The sequence below is a fragment of the Ailuropoda melanoleuca genome, chromosome 4, assembly GCF_002007445.2.
Source record: "Ailuropoda melanoleuca isolate Jingjing chromosome 4, ASM200744v2, whole genome shotgun sequence".
In the NCBI taxonomy this organism is placed as follows: domain Eukaryota; kingdom Metazoa; phylum Chordata; class Mammalia; order Carnivora; family Ursidae; genus Ailuropoda; species Ailuropoda melanoleuca.
The window spans coordinates 25,470,237-25,493,014 of NC_048221.1; the positions used below are offsets into that span (position 1 = coordinate 25,470,237).

At 47.7% G+C, this 22,778-nt stretch overlaps 1 protein-coding gene across 1 annotated transcript; it reads right to left on the reverse strand.

The window, feature by feature from the left end:
• Positions 1 to 1,622: 1,622 nt before the first annotated feature.
• Positions 1,623 to 21,381, reverse strand: DNASE1L3 (deoxyribonuclease 1 like 3). Its single transcript, XM_002913526.4, has 8 exons — positions 20,997 to 21,381; positions 15,984 to 16,072; positions 12,400 to 12,489; positions 11,685 to 11,797; positions 8,780 to 8,892; positions 5,621 to 5,778; positions 2,283 to 2,379; positions 1,623 to 1,995 (listed from the first exon to the last, which is right to left on the reverse strand). Exons 1-8 carry the CDS (start codon positions 21,135 to 21,137, stop codon positions 1,882 to 1,884), a joined length of 915 nt encoding a protein of 304 aa, XP_002913572.1. The 5' UTR covers positions 21,138 to 21,381; the 3' UTR covers positions 1,623 to 1,881.
• Between the last annotated feature and the right edge of the window lie 1,397 nt (positions 21,382 to 22,778).

Here is a 22,778-nt window from a genome sequence, read left to right on the forward strand (position 1 = left end):
TGCCTGGGATGAGAGCTGGCAGGTGCCCGTGGCTCCAGTAAGCTGCTCCAGCACAGGGACAGAGGGATGTGTTGTCACCAAGGAGGCCGCAGGGTGGCCAAGACCAGCTCGGAGCCATTGCCAAGCTCACTTAGTGTCTGGCCCACTTTCCCCCACCGAGCGCAGGGCTCTTGTCCCCACCGTGCTGCTGGCCTTTAGGGCAAAAGGATGACCCCCTCCTCCAGAATAAGCTCATTTGGGAATTGCCTGCTTGACCATTTTGGACCTGGGAAACTGGGCCAGTGAGCCCTGCTCAGAAGAGGGGGTGACAGAAGCTTTACAGCCTTGCCACCTCTACCACCAATTCCAACAAGACCTCTGAGGTTCATTGGATATTTGGGGGGGGGGGGATGGCTTTCCCATTTAAGCAGGGCCCTTTTGATTTTATTCCCTGGGTCAGATGCAACCAAATTTCAAAACTCAGGCTACGGTCTCTTTCTTATATCAAAATTCACATCATCCCTGATATATTAAGGAAAATAAGTAAGCAGTGGGACCAATAGGATGCGAATAACTCTATTTTTCAGGATTACATATGGTGCTGATTTATGCACAGACGCTCTTGGAAGAATGCATAAGCTGGTAAGGGGTTGCTTCTGACCCAGGAAACTAGGGGGTGGGGTCCCGGGGCAGCATTCCTTATCACGGCTTTTTCTTTGGAACGCCTGCACATGTAGCCATGCACGGGTACTATTCGAACGAAAGAAACAATGTAAGAGAAAGCAAAGCCAAACAAACAAAAATGGTCACCATGGATACAGGTAAAATGGTGCCTCTGGACAGGACTCCTCTGCACTACTTTGGCTGCAGAATGATAACAAAATCCTTGAGTCTCTGCCAGCCAACTGACCTCCTCAAAGCCCCGGAGGAGGGAGGCTTGAGGTGTGCAGGGCAGGGGCAGCCCCGCAGGGCACAAAGTGTAAGGTGGGACAAAGGCGAGGCTGACATGATATCCAGAAAATACAGACCCTTGTAGGCATCCAAAATATCTGGTTCTCCACAAGTGGGTGATGGGAGCCTCTGAAGGATGTGAAGCAGGGATGGGAATGCAGGTGGGCTGTGGTCAGGATGGAATTTCAAAGGATGGCACTGGTCGGTACTGGGCTGGCTGAGTTGGAGGAAAATTTGGAGGCAGGGAGACTAGGTGAGATAGCCTTCCTTCCTCATCCCTGTGAGGCATGGTCACCACCTTGACTTCGGACAAAAGGGGGTAGATTCCTCAGAGAATGAAGTTCCCAAATTGTGGGATGCAGTGGAGGCCTTGGCCTTTCTGGTCATTTCCTGTGGACTAGGATCCCCCCCGAAGGCTGAAAACTGACGTTCTTCCTCCTCCTGTAGCCTCTTTCACGGCAGGGCTGAGCAGAGGCAGTGACAGCTGCTGGGGCTCGAGCTTGGGACATGGAGACTACCCTCTAGGACTGCAAAAGTCCCAGTTTCCTTTTAGGTGATTCAGGGGAGGTATGAGCCCAAGAAGGATAGCAGAAGACTCTTCTCCCAATTTGACTCAAGACAGAATTTTTAAAGGACTTTATTTATTTATTAGACAGAGTGAATGAGAGAGAGAGAGAACACAAGCAGGGGGAGCAGCAGAAGCCGGCTCCCCACTGAGCAGGGAGCCCGATGCGGGACTCGATCCCAGGACCCTGGGTTCATGACCTGAGCCAAAGGCAGACACTTAACCGACTGAGCCACCCAGGTGCCCCAACTCAAGACAGATTAAATTCAAGTGGAGAATGAAAGCCGTTGGACCAGTCTTGTTTCCTGAGTGCAGGCGCAGCTCATATCTCTTAGACCTGTTTTATTTAGAGGCAAGAAATGGTTACTATAATGGCACCCTTGGATCTAGGAGCGATGGGCCTTTTTCTTCTTTGGAGAGATAGATTTCTTTCTGTTGGTGAAGGCCCTTGAAGACTGTAGTTTAAATTCAACTGGAAAGTGGTCACTGACATCCAAGGCCTATGAAGAGAAAAGGGAGATGAATGTGGGAATTAGGAGACAGTCATTTTAGTGATGAACAAATTCAGGCTCAAGGCGGGGAGATAAAACCCCTAAAGTCATACAACAGAACACACACTAGTGAGCGTCATCCTTGGACCAGCTCAATCAGAAATTTCGATGGGTCTTCAAGCCACAGAATCATCGACTTTGAGACTCAGGTTGAGTCTCCAGTGGTGGCCTCAAAGGGTGACACCAACCCATCTTCCCAGGACAGTGGCACGGAAAGACAAAGATGGCAACTGTACCTCCTCTTCGGTCAACTCATAAGCTTTCTGGAAGTTAAAGGTGCTGTTTGATTTGGGGACAATGGAGCTGATGATCTCTTGTCCTCTAAGCACGATCCTGGAGAAAGGGAGAGAAGACAGTCCCATTAACCCACCTTGTTAATTTCTGAAACAAACCAAGTTTCCTGTTTGACATCTGGAATTGACTGAGCAGCTTGGCCCTTTCGTGTGATGTTCAAAGCCCAGGCCTGGTTTTGTGACCCTGAGGACAATGTGTAAGACTGGGAAATTGGATCATCCCCTGCTGGGGCCCTGTGGGCACCAGCACAGTGTTTTCCTGTGTGGGCAGTAGCCCTGAAGGTGGAAGAGAAGATTTTATATGAATCATGGACACCACACCGTGGAGCAATCACTTACATAATGTTGTTCCCTTTGCAATTATTTTTTACTTTTCTTGATTCAATTATGGAGAAAGGTGCTGGCTTATTTTTTTTAAGATTTTATTTATTTATTTGAGAGAGAGCGAGACAGGGAGCGCACACGGGGTGGGGGGGTAGGGGGAGAGGGAGAAGCAGATTCCCCACTGAGCAGGGAACTGGACGCAGAGCTATATTCCAGGACCCTGAGAAAATGACCTGAGCTGAAGGCAGACGCCTAACCCACTGAGCCACCCAGGAGCCCTTGGCTTATCTTTAATAACCCCCTAAGCACCCATTTTGACCAAGACAGAACAGGCTACAATCACCAAGCACTCTGCCAGCAAGATAATTAAGGCAGAATCTAACATTGTTCAGTTTTCACTGGGCTTATTTTTTAGTTGTTTTCGATTTATGACAAATGATACTATTTTCTTACCTTAGTATGAAATTTCCTTTAAAAATTAATCCATTTTATTAGAAATGCATGAATTTAAAGACAAATACAAGGAAAACCCGTAGCATAGTTGCTTTGTAGCGACAGCAAAAACTGGGAACATGGTAGTTAAATGAGTTTTGGAAACACAGACTCTGAAGTATTCCAAGTGGGGTGATGCGGTTGGAGTCTACATGGCCCCAACTGACTGACTGAGGAAGGGGAGGGTGAGTCAAACTGCCAGGTCATGACTATCCACTGAGCTTTTCCTGATTCCGACTGGCTGAATTGGTTTCCTGTGTTCTTACCAATACCACCGTGGTTAACTCTGAACTCAGTCCACAAGTCAATGCTTCATATTTGCTCGGAGATTTCTTCAAGCCATCCTTCAGACCCAGAGAGTCAAGAGCAACATAGTTAAGGCTCCCCCATTTCTGACTTCCAGGTGCATGTGTGGGCAGGTCAGCTGATGGTTGAAGGCTTTCCTAAGGCTGCTTTGTGCACGGGCCAGCTCTTGGCATCTTTCCTGTCCAACAGTGCACAGCTCATGGGAGGTGTTCAATAAATATTTGAACACAGAACAAAGGCTGGAATTGAGACCATTTCATCTTACTCCCCTTATCAGAAATGTACCTCCCTTGGGAAGCCTCGGTGGCTCAGACAGTTAAGCGTCTGCCTTCAGCTCGGGTCACGATCCCAGGGTCCTGGGATGGAGTCCCACATCAGGCTCCTTGCTCAGCGGGGAGCCTGCTTCTCCCGCTCCCACTCCCCCTGCTTGTGTTCCCTCTCTCACTCTCTCTCTCTCTGTCAAATAAATAAATAAATAAAATCTTTAAAAAAAAAGAAAAAAGAAGTGTATCTCCCTTTTATTTTTTTTAATTTTTTTAATTTTTTAAGTTGACTCCAACCAAGCCCAACGCGGGGCTCGAACTCACACCCCAAGATCAAGAGTCGCATGTTCTACTGATGGAGCCAGCCAGATGCCCCAGAAATTTAGATCCCTTAAAAAAACAAAACAAAACATATAAATGCTAGTCTGGAAAACACAGAAAATCCAGAGCAACAAATGAAAAATTGATCTTTGAAAAAATCACATGGAATCCTGCCATCCTTTGGCATATATGTGTCTAAACCCGAGGTTCTTTTAGTAAACACCTTTTTTAACCTGCTCCCCCACCCCGCCTAACCTACTGGGAGCATCTTTCCCGGTGATGCACTGTCCTTCTGCTTCATTATTTTCAATCACCTCCCCCTTGTTGGCCAGGAGAGAAGAATGGGGCCGCCAAAGGGACTTGACCTGCCCAAGGCCGCCTCTAACCCGCTCTGCTGGCGAGCCCTCCAAGTGAGAGGGAGAGCGCGGGCAGCAGGGAGTCCGGGCTCCTGTGACTTCCCGCTGACTTCCCGCCTCTGTCCTGCTTTCCCCAGTGTTAGCGCTGTGCCCACTCTCGGGAGCTGGAGCAGGGACTTCTGCAAAGGACACACCAGCCCTGAAAGCTCCAAGAGGAACAAAGGAGGTCATGGGATGGAAGTGAAAGCCTGACCTCAACACTAGAGAAGTGAGAACAACTGTCTTCTGGCAGAAGCCATCTCATGCTTCCTGGGAGGCGGGCCGAGCCCTGGGAACCGCGGCCACCGCGGGTTCTGCTGCAGATAGGAAGATCGGGAATGTTCACTTACTCCGAGTGCCTCCCCATGCCACCCGGTTTAAGCAGCAAAAGTGAAAGCGACTAAAAATCCCCAGGGAGATTTTACAAATACTATATATATATATATATATTTTTTTTAATTGTAAGCTCTACAGCCAACGTGGGGCTGGAACTCGCACCCTGAGATCAAGAGCCTCTTGCTCCACTGACTGAGCCAGCAGGAGCCCCAAGAATGCTGTTATTTAAAGGTATGAATTTGTATTTAGGAATGTGTAGCAAAAGCTTTAAAAGTGTAACTACCCTTCTACTAACTGGGCTCATATGGAATGCTCATTTCAGCAGTGCTGCTGCTAGCAAACTCGTGGCCATAACCTAAGCTCAATGACAGGGGATTTGAGTGACTAAATTCTCGTCTGTCTTTGTGATGAAGTAATTAACAGCCTGTGAATGTGTGGGACACTGACCACCCGCCAGGCCTCGCGTGAGAAGACATACGCTACTTCATCTACCACGTGTCACGAGTCCATGAATGACGCAGAACTACAATCTCCGTTTTACAGGTGAGGAAGCAAAGACACGCAGAGCTTAAGTCTCTCAGTCACAGACATGAGGTGATAGAGGCGGGATTTGAAACCAGGCTCATCTGACACCAAAGCCTGCACTAGCCACTGCTAAGCAACGCTCAGGGCTCCCAGGCATGGTTGTGCAGGTTGCACACTGTGCAAGTACCTGATGGGTGGGCCTGAAGTCTAATTGACTTAGCTCTACAACCGGGTTCTTCCTCTGCCCTGAGGGGAGCGCTTTTCCTGAGGCATATCAAGCACTGCATGGGCTAGCTTGAGTCCGGCAAGTGCCTCCTACCTGTCATATGCACAGCTAGTGCTCCTCTTGACAGTGGTGTCCTCTTGGTCCCCTATCAGCCAAACGAACTCGGGGTCAGTCCTCAAGCGGATGTTCTTCCAGGCCTTCTTGGGGACATAGCTACAGCCAGCGTTGAAGTCACCCATGAAAATGAAATTCTGAAAGATGTTATTTAGAATTGTCACCTTGTGGGTATTATGGCCAAATGCTTTTTCTTAGAACTGCTAGCAATGACTCTACCTCCCACATTCAGTAAACAGTGGGTTCTGTTATGGGTTAAATTGTGTCCTCCCTACCCCCCCCCCCCAAGTTCAATATACTGAAGCCTTTGTGCACAATACCTTATGTGACTGTATTTGGAGAGAGAGCCTTTAAAGAGGTGACCAAGGTAAAATGAGGTTATATGAGTGGCCCCTAATCCAATGTGACTGGTGTCCTCATAAAAAGAGATTAGGACACAGACAGACACAGAGGGAAGACCGAGGACAGAGGCTTCAGAAGAAACCAACCCTGCTGACACCTTGACCTTGGACATCCAGCTTCCAGAGCTGTGAGGAATACATTTCTGTTGTTTAAATGAACCAGTCTTTGGCAGCCCTGGCAAACTAATACAGGGTCTTTCTTCATTTCTTTTCTTTTTAAGATTTTATTTATCTATTTGAGAGAGAGAGAGCACGCCAGCACAAACAGCAGGAAGGGCAGAGGGAAAGAGAGAAGCAGGCTCCCTGCAGAGCAAGGAGCCCAATGTAGGGCTTGATCCCAGGACCCCAGGATCATGACCTGAGACGAATGCAGATGCTTAATCAACTGAGCCACCCAGGCGCCCTGATTTCTTTTTGGTTTTTAAAGTTGAAAATGGAGTCACGGTTTTGATGAGTATCTGACAGGTGAAAAGGTATGAGGGAAGGTGTTCTCCCTGGGCAGTAGCACGTTTGCCGTAGCCGTTCCCTCCTGAGTCACCGCGTCCGTATCATTCAGCATGCTGAGTTAGGTGGGGACACAAGAATCCAGCTCATTTATTCCCTCAAATCTTTCTGGCTCAAACTACTGTAGGGTATAAATATATGAATGAATCAACGCCTTTTGTTTCCAAGCAGGAAAGATGAATTTGGGTGGTTTGACAGCTTTGGCACCCTGCTTTCTCTTCTATTGTTTGGAAGTTGGGAACTTATTCCTGTGGAAATTCTGTCTACTGAGGAAGTGGGAAGAGCCTGGAAGGGAGGGGATGATAGAGTGAGTTGTCCACCCCTGCCCCGAGGCCACCAACAGAACCTTCTATCTTAGAAGTGTTTTTCCCTACAAAGCTTTTGGAACAAAATTTTAATATTCCTCAACCCAGAGGAAGTGTCAGATTTCCTTCTTGGTGCTATTGTTTGGGGCTGTTGCTGACTTAAGAGTTTTCTTCAAAAACATTTTCTTTTGACCTCAGAGATCATGGTTTTCCCTGAGATTGATGGGTGCGGTTGAGGACAGATGTCATGCTTAACCCGAGTGACCACCAGCTCCTATTGCACAGGCACGATTTCCTGAGCACGCGCTATGTGTCAGGCCAAGCATTAAAAGCTTCATAAAGTTGGGACGCCTGGGTGGCTCAGTCGGGTAAGCATCCGACTCTTGATTTCAGCTCAGGTCACAATTTCAGGGTCCTGGGATGGAGCCCCACGTCTGGCTCTGTGCCCAGCATGGAGTCTGCTTGTCCCTCTCCCTCTGCATCTCCCCTTCCAATGCTCTCTCTCTCAAGTACATATATAAATCTTTAAAAAAAATGTTTTCATAATGTTTAAGTTAAATTAAATCTCACGATAAACACGAGGAGGTAGAAGGGAAGAGGATAGAGGGATAAAGTGACCTGCTCTAGACCACTCCACTTATTGGCTCAAGTGGTAAAGTCAAGAATTAAATCCTGGTCTGCCTCACTGAAGGCCCTCAGTGCAAGAGTAGCCCCTCTCATTCACTCTTGTGCCATCGATGCCTCCCTAGTGCCTGACATTTAAGAGATGCTCAAGAAATTCTTGTGAAAGAATTCAAACTTTTAGGATTGAATGAGTCTTTCTCTTGCCCAGCTTTTTACAAATAAGCGATGAATTACACACCTTGTGCTCTCCGTGTCCTAGCTCTGTGTCCCCACTTTCCTTGACTCATGTTGCACTTTGAATGGTGGAACTGAAGAGGAGGAAGGGGGTGGTCACTGGAGTCACATCCCGAAAGGAGGAAAGAGGAATGAGGAAGAGCCCTCTGGAATACTTCCCTATTTGCCAAGAGCTTTCACAGACCCTCACAGCCACAGGGGGTGGCCTCCCTGTTTTTTCCAAATGAGGAAATAATTGAGGCCAAGAAGGACAGTGGATATAATCCGCTAGGTAGCACCCTTAGATTCTTGGGGAAACCACTTCCCTCCTTCACCTCAGTCTGTGAGGTTGGACCGAAGCTCAACACAGATTTAACCAATCAGAGCTTCTCAACCCCCCCTGATTACAGTGGTTGGCTCAGGGATGGACATGTGACCTAATCAGGGCCAATGGGACTCAACCCTGGGGCACTTGTTGCATTGTGGGACAGAAAATTTGTCAGTGGGCTAGAAGCTGCTGGTGGCCATTTTGCCATCCCAAAGGTGGAGCCTTCTCGGAGGAAACGAGGGCTAAGAGATGGAAAGAAAGAGACAAGTCAAGCCCTGATTACCTTGTCTGAGCCCTGGATCTAGCTATGCCTGAACTACTCCTGGACATTTTAGTTATGTGAACCAATAAATTGCACCTCCCTTTTCACGAACCCATTTGGAGAGTCTGTCCCTTGCAATGGAGGACTCCTGACCTCTGTGTGTCTTGCTCTTCTCGTAGCAAAGTGAGAATGATAAAGGTAGTTAATGGTGGCGTTATTGGGAGGATTTAATCAACTCTTCCGTGTCCAGCCGCTGCGTAGGGCCTGGCACCAGCTCTTCACTCAGTGATTTGGGCAGCCATTATTAGCGGAGCTGTGTACGAATTGCCGAGACCCACGTGGACGGCACCCAGGCAGCCTTGGAAGGATATTTAAGGCTGAGGTAAGGGTGGGGGCTGCACGTGTCGGGCCCCCCTCGCCCTCCTGGGGAGTCACTCATCCCTCCCCAGAAGCGGATTCTGCCTCTGCCAGATGGGAGTTCAACAGACACGGGGTCCTCACCTCCGTCTTCCAGCGGCGTTTCACGTCCCAGTAGACATCAGCCAGCTCGTCAATCTCTTTCATAGAGGTCTCAGGGGTCGTGTGCAGGGGCACAATCACGAAATCCTTGACGACTGAGGAACGGGAAAGAGGCGGAGGTCACACACGTCCCTGAACAGGGGCAGGTTCCGTGAACACTGCTCCTGGGAAATGGGTTGTTCCCCTAGAAGGCCCAGACTGCGCTGTCTGGGTCCCTTCATTTTTAGAGGGTCCAGCCCGTCGCTGAGATGTGAATGTTCTTGGGACCGTTGGGCCACTGTTATCAGCGCATGAAAGCCTCTTTGCCCACTCACCTGCATGGCCAAGAGAAAGCCGGTAGACGGGACTCCTTGCTGACATTGCGGGTGTTTTTATTTTCTAATTTTTTGAAAAATGCTATTTTCTACTTTCTAAAAAATAAGAAGCCTCTTCAGCTTTTGTACTAAAGAAATAAGGTTTTTCTAATTAAAAAGAAATCGAGGCTTGTCAGTGTATACTTCTTTTATAATCTGGAAGAAAGCACCCCTATAATTATTTTTTTTAAAAAGCAGCCTTTTGTAAAATATCTGAAAAGCTCCCCGGAGCAGGAGGGATGGAGAAAGCCTGCATCAGGGAATGTGGGTGAGCGTGGGAACCGGGCCTTGCCCACCTGCCAGTGGCAGCTGGCATGTTCTGAACGCCTCTTCCCCGGGCTTTCCCTTGCCCAGTGCCTGGTTCCCCACTCCTACTCAGGGGCTGAGGGCTGGTGGGGGTCACTGCTCAAGTCACACAGTGGGGAGTCATGACTCAAATCGGGAAGCCTGTCTCCAGGACCCTGCACTTACCCACCAGCCTTACTCCCACCCTCCTCCTCAGGCCTCCACTCCACTCCCCATCCTCTCTTTGGTCCCCCTAAACACCTCCACCCCTTTCCCACTTCTGAGCTTGTGTGCACTAACTGGGACCTCTCCCTGGGATGGCCCTTCCCCCAGCCCTCTATGACTGACTTCTTCAGGTCATAGCCCAATGTCACCCTGAAGAGGCCATCTGTGGCCTGCCGCATCTAAGGTGGGGCCCCTCACCCCACTATGGAATGCACCCTGCTTTTATTTCCTTCCTGCTCTGAAGTTACTTGCTGTGCTTCTTCGTTTGGCCCACTGGAACCTGAGCTCTGTCTTGCTCACCCTCTTGGCTCCAGCACTTAGCACAGCACCTGGCCCATGGGAGGGACTCAGAAATGTTTGTTGATCGAATACATGATTGAAAGAATGAGTAAATGAATAAAGGAAAGAAATGGTAAATAAATGGCTAACTCTATCTTCAATCTCAAATAGAGGGGACATAAGGATGTTTCCTTGTACAAGAGGGAAAATTCCAAACAGGGCATGGCTGCAGTGCCATCCTCAGGGAGGAAGGGTAGAGAAGGGTGAAAAGGTGGATGCTCCAGACGAACGGGTTTGTTTAGCAGTGGTTTACTATGCATAGCTGAAGACTCTTCGAGAAGGGGGGTCGGGGTGCTCTCCAAACACTGGTCAGCCAAATGGGAATTGTGTGCACGACAAAGGTAATTATTACACTTGCTCTCTGAAGTGCACTTCTGCCCTGAACAGCCCCCACCTCCTTCTCTTTTTCTACTGGAATTTTCCTCCACCATTCTTCCATGTTTGTTTTCCTGAAGTACTGATTAAGCTGGGGCAGAGATAGTTACCTTTCTAATTCAGACTGTTTTTATTTGTGTAATATATATGTGGCTGTGCATACATACAGCTCTCTGCGTGTATTCGTTTGGTCAGTATCTGTCTTGCCCACTACAACATAACTTCCCTAGGAAGGGGACCTTGTCTGTCTTGTCCAGTGCCTAGAACAGAGCCTGGCATGTGGTAGGTACTGAAAAAATATTTGATTCCATATAGCTCCAACCTGCAAACCAAATTAATTCTTGACTTTCCATTTAGAGAAGAACAGTGGTTAAGAGTGTGGGCCCCCAAGATAGTGGCTTGGGTTACAACCCCGCTCATTCATTTCAAGAGCTACTGAGTGACCTTGGGCAAGTGACTTCACTTGTTTGAATCTTGGCTTCCTCAAATGTAAAGTGCAGATAATCCTAGGTCCTCCCCTGCCGGATGTTGCAAGGATTACAGAAACTTGGCACTAATCAGGGATCAACAGTGGTTAGTGGCATATTCAAGTGTAGTTGTTGTCAGAGTTTGGGGAGCGATCATTTGGATTTCCTCTCTACACCCAGTCTGTGGAGGAGTCTGGAGGGGGAGGGAGGTATGGAGGGACAGGGAGGCTCTAGGTTGGGGAGGGAGAGGGAGACTCTAGGTTGGGGGTTTATCTCTGCTAGCCATCACTGGGATTTTTTTTTCTTTTTTTCTTTTTTTTTTTTTTTAAAGATTTTATTTATTTATTTGACAGAGATAGAGACAGCCAGCGAGAGAGGAACACAAGCAGGGGAGTGGGAGAGGAAGAAGCAGGCTCATAGCAGAGGAGCCTGATGTGGGGCTCGATCCCATAACGCGGGGATCATGCCCTGAGCCGAAGGCAGATGCTTAACCGCTGTGCCACCCAGGCGCCCCTGGGATTTTTTTTTCAATGAAGTTGTATTTGATTGGGACTGAAGAATTGTGGTAAATAATTTCCATCAGCCTAAATGCTCCAAAGAGAGTGGAGTTATCACCGATTTCAGAAGGTGGGTTCCAGGCTGAGGAGGCCTTGAGTCATGGCATTCTGAGAAGCCAGGCTAAAGCCCCAACATTCAAATATGAGACGTTCTTAATGGCCGTCTCAGCCTAATGCCTCCCTGACGATGCTGCGCAAACCCTGGGAGCCCAGCTCACACTCGGGGCTACTGTCCATTCATGGGATCACAGGAAGATCATGCACCAGAGTGACGTGTGGGTCTTACCAGTGTAGGGTGACTGGAACCAGACAACAAAGGGTTCCCTGGAAAACACATCTGCGTCTCCAGCCTGATAGTCATGGTAGAGGTAGCTTTTTTTCACAGACACTAGCTTTTCCCTAGAAATAAAAAAAAAGGAAGCCCTTCCAGCTGAGTCAGTTGTCTTCTTACTTCATTCAAGAAGCAGAGACATAGCCCATGGCTTTATTAGCCCCTCAGGCAGGCTCTTGCCCTGCGAGGGATCTTTCGCTCTGACGAACGAGGTTCCGTCAACTCTTCCCAATGGCCAGAGCCCTTTGAAAGCTGGAGATCTGAGCAGTACCAGTTATCTGGGGGCACCCCCAAGTTAATGTTCAGCTTAGAACAAATTACTGCTAGGAAGAAGACAAGACTGTGAAGTTTCAGAGTCAGCCGTGCTGGGGAGCACGGATTTCCATCCCTGGGCTAGGACTTGACTGTGAAGAATGGAGAACTCCTGACCCTCCAGGCCAGGCCGCCACTGAGTCAGCCAACAGATATGATGTCGGGAAGCTGCTATGCTCTTTAGTTTCAGGAGATAATGCTTTGCTTCCGCCTCAGTTTGACAGCAAGTATTTTGATCAATATTGAGAACTGCTTAGAGATCCAACTTTGGTTTTGACGAAAAGAGATGCATTTTGATTCAATTCACAGTCATCATTTATAAGTGAATCGTGTCCCAGGAATCAGAGACTATACTTACTTGTAGAGAAAGGCATACTGTTCTTTATATGTGTTTCTTCCAAGCCGAGAGCTAATCACATAGTTGTACATTATGCCTCTTCTTGAATTTCTAGAGAACATAAAGATTTTACATTGCATCTTAAAAAATAAACATTCCCCTACTGTGTGCTCCCCACTCTTCAATCTGTGTCCATATCACCAATGGCATCATGGAGAAAGGCTGCCATTTGTCATAACCTTGGAGTCTAATAAGAAGGGCCACCATTGACTGGGAATGTGACATCGTCCAGGATCTTTACAGCCATTATCTCTTGCCCTTAGGAGGTGGGTACTATTGTTACCCATTTCTTTTTATTTTTTTTTAACTTTTATTTATTTTTTATTATTATTTTTTATTATGATATGTTAGTCACCATACAGTACATCCTTAGTTTTTGATGTAGTGTTCCATGATTCATTGTTTGCGTATAACACCCAGTGCTCCATGCAATAAGTGCCCTCCTTAATACCCACCACCGGCCTAGCCCATCCTCCCCCCCCCCTTGTTAGCCATTTCTTATAGTTTGCAGGTGCAAAGCTGGGATTTGAGCTCAGATACTATGTACCCTAAATCCACATGCTTTGGCCGACACCTGTGGGGTATTGTTGAGACCACAGAAGATTCAGGCCAGAATCAGCCCCAAATCCCACTGTCTCATGGCTGGGGCTGACCTCACACTTCCTGGTGGAGTAAACCTTATCAGGTCACCCTGTCCCTGCACTACTCCTGAACATTTCTCATAGGCAGGATTCCTAGTCCATTTTCATTGGACATTGACTCCTGCTCTGAAAACCCCCAAGTATTTTCTCACAAGTCCTGGAATTATGATTTCAAATCAGCTATTGTTTATGTCCTGGGGGCTAGAGATACAGCTGGGAAGTCCCATTAACTCTACCCCTCATTTATACCAAGGAAATTGACTCTCTGTGTGTTTGCCAAATCTTCTGATAACTCCACCCCGGGCAGAGCCTGACACGATTTTACTCCATCCGCACACAAAAAGATCTAGGGCATATCTAAGCTGCGGCATAGTCTCACGTTCAGTTGGAAAATAGCAGAGGGGGCCTTTAGGAGCCAGCTTAGGCCTGCAGAATTCCCCGGAGTGCAGATACATCTTCTAAGGCAGATCTGGCTACTGGGGCCCAAGAAGTGTGGACGGTAGATTCCACCGGGCTTCCAATTTGGGAAAGCTGGCCTTGTTCTGCATCTCGTCTACCAGATTTTGGGTTGGCAAACCTCTTGCAATGACTCAGCTGTGAGGCAACAAAGGCCCCTCCTGGCTTACGGCAGATGAGGGGACAAACAGGCCTGCCTCTGCCTGGAGTCCACAGCACAGTCCAGGGAGGTTGGGGAGAACTGAGACCAGTGGGGGTGGGAAGACCCAATCCAGGCTGGCTGTGGGGAGGCGCTGGGGCCCCCTGTCCTCCCAAATGTCTGAAAACTGACCAGTGCCCCTCTGTGGAAGACTGAGGAGGTTCAGAATAGGGCTCTGGCTTTGGAGTCCGACATGACCCAGGTCCAAAGGTAAGCTCCGCCATTTACTGGCTGGGTGATCTTGGGCAGGTCCCTCCTCTCTGTGCCTCAGTTCCCTCAGCTAGAATGGAAGCCGTAAAAGTACCAACCCCACCAACCCCACAAAGTTGTTGTGGGAGTAAATGAAATAGCACACAGAAATTGATTAACAGGATGCCTGGCCTGTAGTTAGGGTATCAATGGTAACTGTTACACGTGGCCCTCTGGACCACCATCTACCATAATTTTTTCCCTTTTACTGGTAACAGACACCACCAGCACTAACTGAGCCCTGCTACGTGCCAGGCCCAGTCCAACTACTTACATGCAGGATTTAATCACTGCCACATCCCAGGAAGATGGGTTCCATTATTAGCCCCATTTTATAGACAGGGAAAATGAGGTACAAAGAGGTTGAGTAACTTGCTCAAAGGCATAACAGAGCCAAGATCCAAACACAAGTGGTCTGAGACAAATGTAGGTGCCTAACCCTTGTGCTAAACTCCCTTCTCTATCATCAAAGATCAGATCTGAAACCAGAAGAGCCACTTGGGCTAAAACGAGAAGCTCAGCTCCAACTCATATTTTCAGATGAGAAACGGAGGCCCGGGGCGGGGGCAGCCCAAGAGGCCTCTGTGCGAACGAGGGCTTCCAAGGCTATTCCTCCTGGGCCTAATGAGGCGGGATTGACCATTAATTTATTTTTTTAAAATATGAGTTTCCTTAATTATAAAAGTATATTAATGGCCAGGTGTACTGGATGGTAGATTACATGGTTGTTTGTTAACATTTTCTCTGTGCTTTTAAGGATGTTTAAAATATTTAATAAGATAAAGGAAAGGAGGTATAACATTCTCATTGTAGAAAACCTGGAAAATACAGAACATATATAGAAGACATCCCATTTAAATTCCTTGTAATTTTTACTCTGAGATAGACGTTGTCAGCCATTTGGTTCATTGCTTTTGACTTTTAAATTTTGTTTTGTTTTGTTTTTCTTTTGACATAATTGAACTACTTGGTACATATTGTTGTATACTCTAGTTTGTGGTGTAATCTTATGCATGTACAAAAGAAATATTATATTAGAAGTTTTTAAAAATCAGAGTGCATCAGAATCACCCGGGAAGGTTATTTAGATGAAGATTATTCTCAGGGATTCCCACAAACATTCCCATTCAATAGACTGGAAGTTCTTGAATGTGCCTTTTTAACTCACTTTCGGGTGTTTTTCAGGTGGGTGGGTCTACTGATTATTCTTTGAGAAAGAATATAAATCATAAATATAATCCAATGTAATCTAAAATTATTTGAGGACATTATCTTTTGGGGTTCTTTGAAGTTATAAAATCAATCAGACTTTTTGTAAAATATTCAAAACATATAGAAGGATATAAAATAAAAAGTAAATGTTCCCCATTTCTTCATTGACCCTGTTCACAGTGGTCCTGCAATCACACCCCCCACCCCCGGCCCAGAAGTAACCACTGTTAACAGTATGGAGTGCGCCCTCCCGTTCTTTCCTCTGTGGCCATGCAAACTCAAACACACTCTTATTCACGCCTAGTGTCATGTGATCACTAAAATGGGCTACTCTACCTACAGTTCTGAACCTTCTTTTTTCAATATACTGCAGCCGTCTGTCCATGCTGGAATATTTAGTTCTAACCTATTCTGTAGTGAACATGGTTTTCATGGCTACATAATATTCCAGCTTGTGGGCATATCATAACTTCACATTTGTATTCAATCTTTTCTTTATGACAGGAGTTCTCATTTCAGCCTCTTGTCTCTTTCATTTCTCCCTCTGTCCTGGCTCCTCGTCTGTTTCCTCCATTTTGCTTTATCATATTAAAACTAGCCAGTCAAAAGTTCACAGGACTGAAGCTAGTAGAGTTGGAAGACTGGGCATTGTTGACCACATGACCTGGTGGTCAGGATAAGTGCTGGCTTTCACGCTAGTTTCAGTTCCCTGGGCTTTTCAGGTCCCCTTGCATTTGACCTTGAGCCCGCAGGGGGTCCAGCCCCCCCCGCCCCCCCGCCGTCTTTACCCATTTAGTCTCTCCATCAGTGTGGGACAGATCATGTTGTTGCTGTCCTTGATTTCCATGAGGAGTATGATATCACAGCGTTTGATGACCTGCAGAGACAGAATTCCCAGAAGTTTCAGGCAAATAACCTACAAATAATAAGATCTTTAACTGGGCACTTATTAAGTATGGGAATCGTGTTTTGTTAAAGTAATTAACTTCATTGCTGAAACAAGTGAGGAACTTCCTGAGGTAGGTAGTATCGTTGTATCTATTTTATTCTATTTTATTAAAGATTTTATTTTTAAGCAACCTCTATACCCAACGTGAGATCGAACTCACAATCCTGAGATCAAGAGTCCAAGCTCCACTGACTGAGCCAGCTGGGTGCCCCACTTATGTCCGTTGTAAAGATAAGGAGTCTGGGTCTCCAGGGAAGTCAAGTAAACTATCCAAAGTCACTCAGCTAGAAAGTGGTCGAGACAGAATGCAAATCTACTCAATCCATGTGCAGATGCTACGATCACATGATCACATGTCCTCTATCTTGGCTTAGCTTGAATAATCACAATAGCAGTAATAAATATTTATTAATCTCTTAGTAAGTGAAAGGTACATGGCTGGATATGGGTCTCCCCAGTTCACCTGGCAACAAAATTACAATAATAAAAAGGATAAGGGCTAACATTTATTGTGAGCCTACTCTGAGCCTCACCAACCCTGTGACATGACTATGATTATTAGCTCGCTAAACAGGGGGAGGAAACCAGGCTCAGAGTGATCGAGTGAAAAGTCTGAAGTCACACAGCCAGTAGATAGTGGAGTCAGGATTTGAATTCAGGTTCGTGCGACTGCAAAGCCCACCATGCTGTTAAAATACCAGATTAAAAAATATCTACTACTTCTCTGCATCTCAATGTCCTCGTCTATAGAGTGGAATGATGACAGTCATTCCCTCACAGGGTGGCTGGAGGATTAAATGGGTACTTAGAGCAATGCCAGCCAAATAGGAGGCACACAATAAATTACTATTGCTATTATTATTATTACTTGAACAGATCAGAGAGGAGGAGGCATGGCAACAACAACAACAAAAAAAATTGGAAACAACCTAAGTATCCCCAAATAGGAAAGCATTAAATGAAAGATAGCATAGGACATTATATAGCATTAAAAGTCACTTTTATGGGCACCTGGGTGGTTCAGTCCGTTAGGCGTCCGACTCTTGATTTCGGCTCAGGTCACGATCTCAGGGATGTGAGAGCAAGCCCCATGTTGTGTGCCAGACAACCTGCTAGGCCTTGCTTTACTCGCAACTGTAAGGCATCTGGCACGAGTGGAAGAGCGAGCAGAGGGAGGGACAGGGAGGGAGGGACAGGGAGCCATACTGGAACCATTGAGCCAAGTTTATAAAGCACAAAGACCTTCCTTATTTAACTCTTCCTTAAGGCATCGTAAGAAAAATGGGAATACGTTTCCTAGCTAGTTCTTTTAAAAATAATTTTGTTGTAGTAAATAATGTTGCTTATTGTAGAAAATTTGAAAAATACAGAAAAGACTATTAAAAAAAATCACCTGATGACCTGTAAACCCACCACTCAGACACTTCTCACATGATTTCTATACTTATACGTATTTACAAAATGACATCAAATTAACTAGCCTGTCAGTTGAAACTATAGACAATGAATCAAATGGCCTCAGATTCGTATCTTGACTCTATTGCTCACCAGCTGTGTGACCCTGAGCAAGTCACTTAAGCTCCCCGAACCTGCCAGATTCCTTATCTGTAAACGGGGACAATGTCCTCCTCATGGGGTTGTCATGGGGATTAAAGGATATGACGGATATAAAACATTCAGTCCAGTCCCTGGCACGGAAAAGATACTCTGCAAACAGTGGCAATGTTTATCACACAGTTTGGGTCTTTTTTTTTTTTTTTCAGCCTCACATGATGTGAGCATTTTCCCCACAGTGATTAAATACTCACTTTTCAAATCTATCACTGACACATGTTTTCCCTGCCCCAATTTCAGGCCAGGAAAAATCTATCTCGCCTGATTCTATCTCCGCAGAATGAGGCTCCAAAGATGGGGGGCCCCCAGAAGGTCCTCCCAGACCTGACACTCGAGATTTTCCTTACTCTGGTCACAGAGGGAGGGAGTCGAGGCAGAGCACGGCCAACAGTGAGGGTTTCCCAGCAAGCGGGGTTGTGTTGTGAGTGGGCCTGGGGAGAGGGGAAGGGACAGTCTAGAGAAGACTTATGAAGACTCTGGGGCCAAAAGCGGCCTGTGAAGCTCTCTATTGTGCCTCTAAACAGGGGGCAGCACAGCATGGGAGGGGAAAGAGCCCAGATAGGGTCAGTTAGGCCTGGGTCCCCACCCTGGCTCTCACACTTGCTGGTTCCATGACCCGGGACGGTGTCCTCCTCCTCTCTGAACTCCACTTGCCCATCTGCAAAAGGCAACCAGAGGGCTTGTGAGGCTGAACTTGGATGCTGCATACGAAGGGCCTGGCCCACAGTAAGCACTCCCAAAATCATAAGTACCATGTGCTGTGGGAGACAATGCCTCCCACGTCCACCATCTTACCCCCGGTGCCCCGGAGCATCTGGCACACAGCCTACCTTCAGTGAGTGTTTGTTGGATGAACAAACTTTGCTCTTTAAGGACACAAACTGAGGAAGGGCCAGAAGCAACCTTGCCCAGGCAGGGTTTGGCATCTGGAAAACTGTCCATGGTGCCGGCCAGCAATCCCAAGATGGGGAAGGCAGGCCTCCCTTACTCTCCAACCTCCCCGATGAAGGTCATAACGACAACAGCATAACAACAACAGCTTGACCCCGAAGTGATCAATCCAGCATGGAAGGCTGGAAAAGGCATCCTCTCTAATGGGGTTGGGTCATGTGGCTGGATTCGATCCTGGCTTTTCCACTTACCAGCTAGGGAACCCTGGATAAGGAACTTCTACCATCCTGAGCCTGCCTTCTCGGTTACAAAGTGGGGGCAATGCCACCTATGCCATAATATTAAATAGGAATATAGGGGCGCCTGGGTGGCTCAGTCGGTTAAGTGTCTGCCTTTACTCCAGTCGTGATCCCGGGGTCCTGGGATCGAGCCCCACATTGGGCTCCCCGCTCAGCAGGGAGACTGCTTCTCCCTCTGCTCCTGTCTCCTCAAGTAAATAAATAAATAAGTAAATAAGAATATAAAATTCCTAGCCTAGAGCAGGTGCTCAGACATGAGGCCCTGTGAATATCACTGCCCTGAATGACTGGGTTCGAGTTTCACTGTAAGTGCTCTCTGTGGCTCTGCAGTGTTTGGGATGGCCTCTGTTTACAGGATGGTTTTGCAGCATTGGGGCTAGGTAAGGAGTCCTTGACAGAGACTTCCCATATGCTTGGTGTTCTGTGTGATGGGCTGTCTGTCAGTTGGCCCTCTAGGATGCGGCAGCTCAGGGGAGGTGTGGAGTGTAGGGCCCCAACAGTAGAATCTCTAAGAACCAAAAGATAGCCTCTTAACACTGTGATGACTTTTGCTGGGCAGAATAATTGAGGAAGGTGATGGGCACTTGGGAACTCACAGGTACCCAGTCTTCATGTGCCCTTGTGCGAGGAAGCAGGGAAAATAGTTTCCTGGCATGTCAGAGCTCCCTGTTGAGCCAGGGAGTCTCGGCTCCCACAGGTCGGGCATGGCTGTTCTGGTTAAACAACCACTGCTGGAAGGCCTTGGGTACCATCCAAAGGGCAGGGCCAACCAGGGAGAGGACCATCTAAATAAAAACAGAGCACACAGTCCCTGCTCTAATCCATTTTGGGTATTAATACCAACAGTGACGGCTCTGTGATCACCTGCCCGGTCCCAGGCTCTCCTGGGGCCCTTCCAAACCTAGAGTTCTCTCTGCCAACCGGTGCCACAGGTTGTGTAAGGCCCACTTTCTGAAAGTCCCAGAGGCTGAGGGAGGAGAAGGGAATTCCCGAGGTTGCTCACACACACAGCTGCCGGGCAGGATCTGAACCCAGGGCTCCTGGTGTTCCCACCTTATCATGGTGCCCCCAGGGTTTTCTAAGGTGATAATACCCAGACAGAGTCCTGGGAAAGGTTTCAGCTCCCAGCATCATCAAAGATAAATTAACCTGTCGGGTCAAGAGAGTCCCAGCTGACTCCAGAAAAATGTGAGCAGCGACTCCAGACCTTGGTCATATTACCCCAGGGAAGTTTTATCTAAGTGGAGAAAAAGATCAGAATTGGTAGGTGGGAAAAGGTTGATGGGGTGGAAGGTGGAGAAGGAGGGAGAGAGGGGGAGGAGGGAGAGCGAAAGCTAAAGAGACAGAGAAAGGAAAAAAGAAAGAATGAATGCAAAGGAAAGAAGGAAAGAAGGAAAAGAAGGGAAGGGGAGGGGAGGGGAAGGGAAGGGAAGGGAAGGGAAGGGAAGGGAAGGGAAGGGAAGGGAAGGGAAGGGAAGAAAGGAAAGGAAGCAAATCCTCTGTGCTGTATCGATGGATGAAAAGACCAGGCTGGGCTGGCATCCCAGCTCCCCCTCCACCCACCCACCGACCACCCAAAGGAGGTCTCTACGACTTTTGTTGTCCACCTCTTCATGGGGGATAATAACCCTCTGTCTTAAGAGTGATGAAACGAAATCGTGTGTTCGCAGTGCCTGTCAGGGGCATTCAGTAAATGGTAATAAAACTGTAGGAACAGCCAGCCCTTACCTGGGGCTTACTAGGAGCAGAGCCGGTTTTAGGAGCTTTTCACGTACCAGCTCACACTTTGCCCCCGAACCTTCCTACAGGGCGGTACTGCCATAGCTCCCCAACACCCCCCACGTTCAGGGGATGACATGAAGCCCAGAGAGGGGCTGTGGTTATTGGAATGATTGCTGTCAGGATTGTGACCCAATGCCAAGGCAGCTGCTACCTTTCCCCCTTAGAGACCAACTTCGCTGAAATTTCTCGGGAGTCTCTTCGAGGCTGACGGCAGAGAGAGGGCATGAGGGGCACCTGGCGCTCCCCTGGACAGGAAGGGGTCTCACCTTTGTGATGACATCCATGGCATTCTTGTTTTCCTTCTTGGCTTCCCCAAAGGACCTCACATTAAAGGAGCAGAGCCTCAGGGCCAGGGCGCTGCTGATGGAAAGGAGGAGAAGCAGCTGGAAGGCCAGCAGCCGAGGCATCCTGGTGCGGCTCTGGCTTCGCGAGGACAGCGGCGTCTGGCGCGGGGTGCAGGCCACCTCCTCAGGCTCGCTGGCTTATAAAGCCTGCAGATAACAGGAATTACTGGATTCCTGTTGCTACTTTCACTTCTCTGAGGAACTGAAGATCATGGGTTTCATTCCCCAAGGAAATGAAGAAAAGGGGCTCATCTTTGAGAAGCCCCTGTGTGGGTCACCGCATGAGGAAATCGGCCTTCGTAATTGAGGGACCGTCCCCTGCAGAGTCTCTCCTATCCCAGCCGGGAACCAGCTGTGACATCTGGCCATCAACACTGTGGTGGCATGCCATGTGGCTTTTCCTGTGGATTGACAACTCGGAAGTGGTCCACCCCAGAGGGCAGCGGGGGTGAGGGAGCCCTCTGTGGGGGGGACGGTGAGGCAGGGGTCAGTGGGAAATCCTGCCACATTTTCTGTCCTCCCTGGGATTTAGCAGCCAGCTGGCCCTGGACACACCCAGGCTCCGACTCTCTAATCGCCCTGGTGGGCGTTAATTAAGGTCAACTCTGGCAGAGTTACATGTTTCAGGCAGTTTTACCATATACAGTTTCACACAGCAAATGCTAGCACTGGGTTGCCATGGATAGCAACTGCTAGTCTGCTGGAATGGGTCAGTAAAATGTCCTTGGACTTGAAGGACAAAGAGCCAGTGAAAGTCGCTGGAGAGATCCACGGTTCAACCAGATATGATCTTAATGTTTGTGAGACATGGATGATCCCAAGAAAGGAAGGTGTTTCAACCCAAGTGAAATGAGCTTTAGAGATGTGGGCGTGGCGATGGGACGATCTGAAATACAAAATCCAGTCAAGTCACAAGCCCTGGTGAGATTTGCAGACTTTGGCAAGGGAAATTCTTCTGGGAAGATGGTGGGTAATGAGAATAACTGGAAGCCAGCGTGGGGAATCTCTGGGCCACCCCCTCTTGGCGAGATGGGCGGGAACAGGGGAAACACGCATATATCACTAACATGCATCCAGGCAGCGTCCTGGCCAAAATCTCTGGCCAAGCATGCTCAGGCATCCTAAGGAGATAACCCCAAATAGCACATGGAAGGAAATAATGGTTTCCTGAGTGTCTGGTGAGATGCAGCTCCCTGGAGTTGGCAACAGGCCTCCTGAATCTCCGGGGAAAGGGGATGATTGTCTTCCTTGGCAAATCGGCATCTCCCAACTGGAGGAAGATTTAGAATTGAGTGCAGTACATGCTTTTTGTGACTTTTAAGAAGGAATTTCTACATATGCGCACTTTATGGATTAGTAACATTCGAGAGATTTTGGCCTATTTAGCCGACAATCTCGTAACTCCAACATCAACTCTGCAGTTAGGGGGATCGATTTATATTTGTGACTTTATGTTGAAACCTTTCTAAATTCATGCACATGAATGTTCTGGAACATTTATAAGAATTTTGGGTTAACAGTGTTTCAAAAGTTTAATTTATTAAAATTACTTAGTCTTTAGGGGTGCCTGGCTGGCTCAGTCAGTAGAGCATGGGGCTCTTAATCTCAGGGTTGTGGGTTCAAGTCCCACATTGGGTGTAGACACTACTTAAAAATTTAAAAATCTTAAAAAAAAAAGAATTACCTAGTATTTTAAAAGGTGGG

What these genes read in the sequence shown, in the direction of transcription:
- DNASE1L3 (XM_002913526.4), bottom strand. Translation starts at nt 21,137, where the DNA reads ATGCCTCGGCTGCTGGCCTTCCAGCTGCTTCTCCTCCTTTCCATCAGC. An exon ending in GTTCCAGTCACCCTACACTG is followed by an intron (nt 8,893 to 11,684) that starts GTAAGACCCACA and finishes CCCGTTCCTCAG; the next exon opens with TCGTCAAGGATTTCGTGATT. An exon ending in ATGAGTTGACCGAAGAGGAG is followed by an intron (nt 1,996 to 2,282) that starts GTACAGTTGCCA and finishes TTCTCTTCATAG; the next exon opens with GCCTTGGATGTCAGTGACCA.